Source organism: Chelonoidis abingdonii, chromosome 2, assembly GCF_003597395.2.
Source record: "Chelonoidis abingdonii isolate Lonesome George chromosome 2, CheloAbing_2.0, whole genome shotgun sequence".
Classification (NCBI taxonomy): domain Eukaryota; kingdom Metazoa; phylum Chordata; order Testudines; family Testudinidae; genus Chelonoidis; species Chelonoidis abingdonii.
This window is the reverse complement of record NC_133770.1, coordinates 302,048,580-302,050,779: the sequence shown is the minus strand read 5'-3', so window position 1 is coordinate 302,050,779 and position 2,200 is coordinate 302,048,580. Positions and strand designations below refer to the sequence as shown.

The following is a 2,200-nucleotide window of genomic DNA, read 5'->3' as shown; positions in this document are numbered from 1 at the left end:
CAGGGGAGGGTGGTGGAGAGAGCAGAGAGTGATGCGGGGGGCGGGTGCAGGAGCTTGAGGGAAAGAGGTGGAGTAGGAGCAATGTCCAGTTTTCACCCATGAGGACGGTGGCCCCACTGTAATCAAGCCTTGTCCCCTCCCAGCCGATGCACAGATCCGCTGCGACCAGCTCACCCAGGGGCTCTTCTGGGCACAGCTGTTCCAGGACACCCACACGCAGCGTGGGGACATCGTCGCCTTCGACGTGTTCTGCGGAGACTTCAACTTCGACAACTGCTCCTCAGGTGGGGCAGGGGGTAGTGCCCAGCCTGTGACCCCGCGGGGCTGGCTCGGCGGGCCCCAGTGACCCTGGCTTGCTCCGGAACCTCCTGCAGCAAATCCAGCCACCCCAGCCCTTGTGGGACGCGGGTGCTGGGCCCTGCAGGGCGCGAGGCTCTGGGCTGGGTCTTTGCAGCCACACAGGCAGCCTTTGACTAGGCTCCAGCCACAGAAACGAATGCCCGCGGGCGACACCACCGAGGCAAAGGCCCCTCCTGCCCAGCCATAGCCAGGAGCCAGCCCAGCGTGATGGGGCTCCCTGTCTCTCTGCCTCGATCCTGCCACCTGGCCCCTCTCTCCCCCTGCTCAGGTCCCTAGTCCTGCCTGCAGGCTTCCTGCTCTCTTCAGTCCTGGCGCTTCTGTTGTCTCCCTGGACCCTCTGTTTCTCTGAGTTTGCTCCAAGCAGTTAATTACCGATCCTAACAGCAAGTGACACAAACACACACACACACACACACCTGTGTCTCCTGAACTCTTCCAGGAGCAGCAAAGCGCAGAGGGAAACTGAGGCACACATTGGACTCATACAAATATTATAGAAAATTCCCGCTTCATTTCACAAGGAGGGGAGGGGAGGGGGCAGCGAGAGGGGTGGAGGAGGGGAGAGGTGGGTATGGGGGGTGGCAGATGGGCCCATTCACTCTGCCGGCTCTTTCCAGGGGATGAGTTGGAGCAGACTCATGAGATCTTCCGCCAGTACCAAGACCCATGCCGAGTGGGGCCCAGGCAGGACTGGCCCTGGGCCATAGGTACGTGTCTGGCCAGCCCAGTGCCCGGTGCAGCCTTGCTGCCTTCTCTGTCTCAGTTCCGCGGCACTGGGACCCTGTCTGGGGCTGCAGATAAACATCTGGATCCAAATCCTCACAGGGACCCAGCCTTTGGGAGCTCAGGGTGAGACACCGGGGGTCAGGGAGTCAGAGGCCCTGCTAGCCCAGGCCTGCCCCCCAGCTCTGCCCATGCCCCTCCCAACCCAGAACCCCCTGCTGTTCAAGCCCTGCTGTCCCCTGCCCCCCAGATCTTTGCTGAGGTACCCGTGGCTGAAGGAAGATTTTGGGTGGGGCGAATGGCAGAGTAGAGGAGGCTCTAACTGCTCCTCACATCCCTGCAGGCACCCTGCTGAACTATCTGCATATCCAGGAGGAGGCCGTGTCGACCCCAGAGAAGCTGAAAAGGTAACAGCTGCACCCACGGGTTCCAGAGCGAGGGAGGAGCAGTCCAGGGCCCTGCAGGTTCCAGGGGCTGCAGGAGCGGGAAGTGTCCGGGGGTTCTGCAGGTTCCAGAGTGAGGGAGGAGGAGTCCAGGGCCCTGCAGGTTCCGGCCACAGCAGGAGACGGAAGCGTCCGGGGGTTCTGCAAGTTCTGGAGCAAGAGAGGAGGAGTCTGGGGCCCTGCAGATTCCGGTCGCTGCGGGAGGGGGAAGCATCTGGGGGTTCTGCAGGTTCCGGAGCAAGGGAGGAGCAGTCCGGGGCCTACAGATTCCGGGTGCTGCAGGAGGGGGAAGCTTCCGGGGGTTCTGCAGGTTCAGGAGTGAGGGAGGAGGAGTCCGGGGCCCTGCAGGTTCCGGGCGCTGTGGGAGGGGGAAGCTTCCGAGGGTTCTGCAGGTTCTGGAGCATGCTGGGGGCAGAGGGATTTACAGCCTTGTTCAAGGCAGGCTTTGCCCATGGCCCCACACAGGTTAAAGGGACACTGAGGGCTACCCTCTGCATGGCCCTTCCCTGCAGCCCAGGTGTGACCAGCCCCGTACGCAGAGCCCCTGTGACGATGTGGTTCTGGCAGGGCTCAACTGAGAGTGCCAAATCAGGACCATTTGCTCAAACAGGGCAGTCACAGCCCAAGGCTGGGGTTTTCCACCTCTAAGGCAAACCAAACCAGCCAGACAAAAA

General features: G+C 62.1%; 1 protein-coding gene across 1 annotated transcript in view; it reads left to right on the top strand.

The window, feature by feature from the left end:
• LOC116819590 (sphingomyelin phosphodiesterase 5-like) overlaps positions 1-2,200 on the top strand; it is a 16,553-nt gene that overhangs the window by 12,617 nt on the left and 1,736 nt on the right. Inside the window, exons 5-8 of the mRNA XM_075063407.1 lie at positions 144-284; positions 978-1,067; positions 1,427-1,490; positions 2,039-2,057. Coding sequence (XP_074919508.1) covers positions 144-284; positions 978-1,067; positions 1,427-1,490; positions 2,039-2,057 — 314 coding nt within the window. The remainder of the gene's footprint in view (positions 1-143; positions 285-977; positions 1,068-1,426; positions 1,491-2,038; positions 2,058-2,200) is intronic.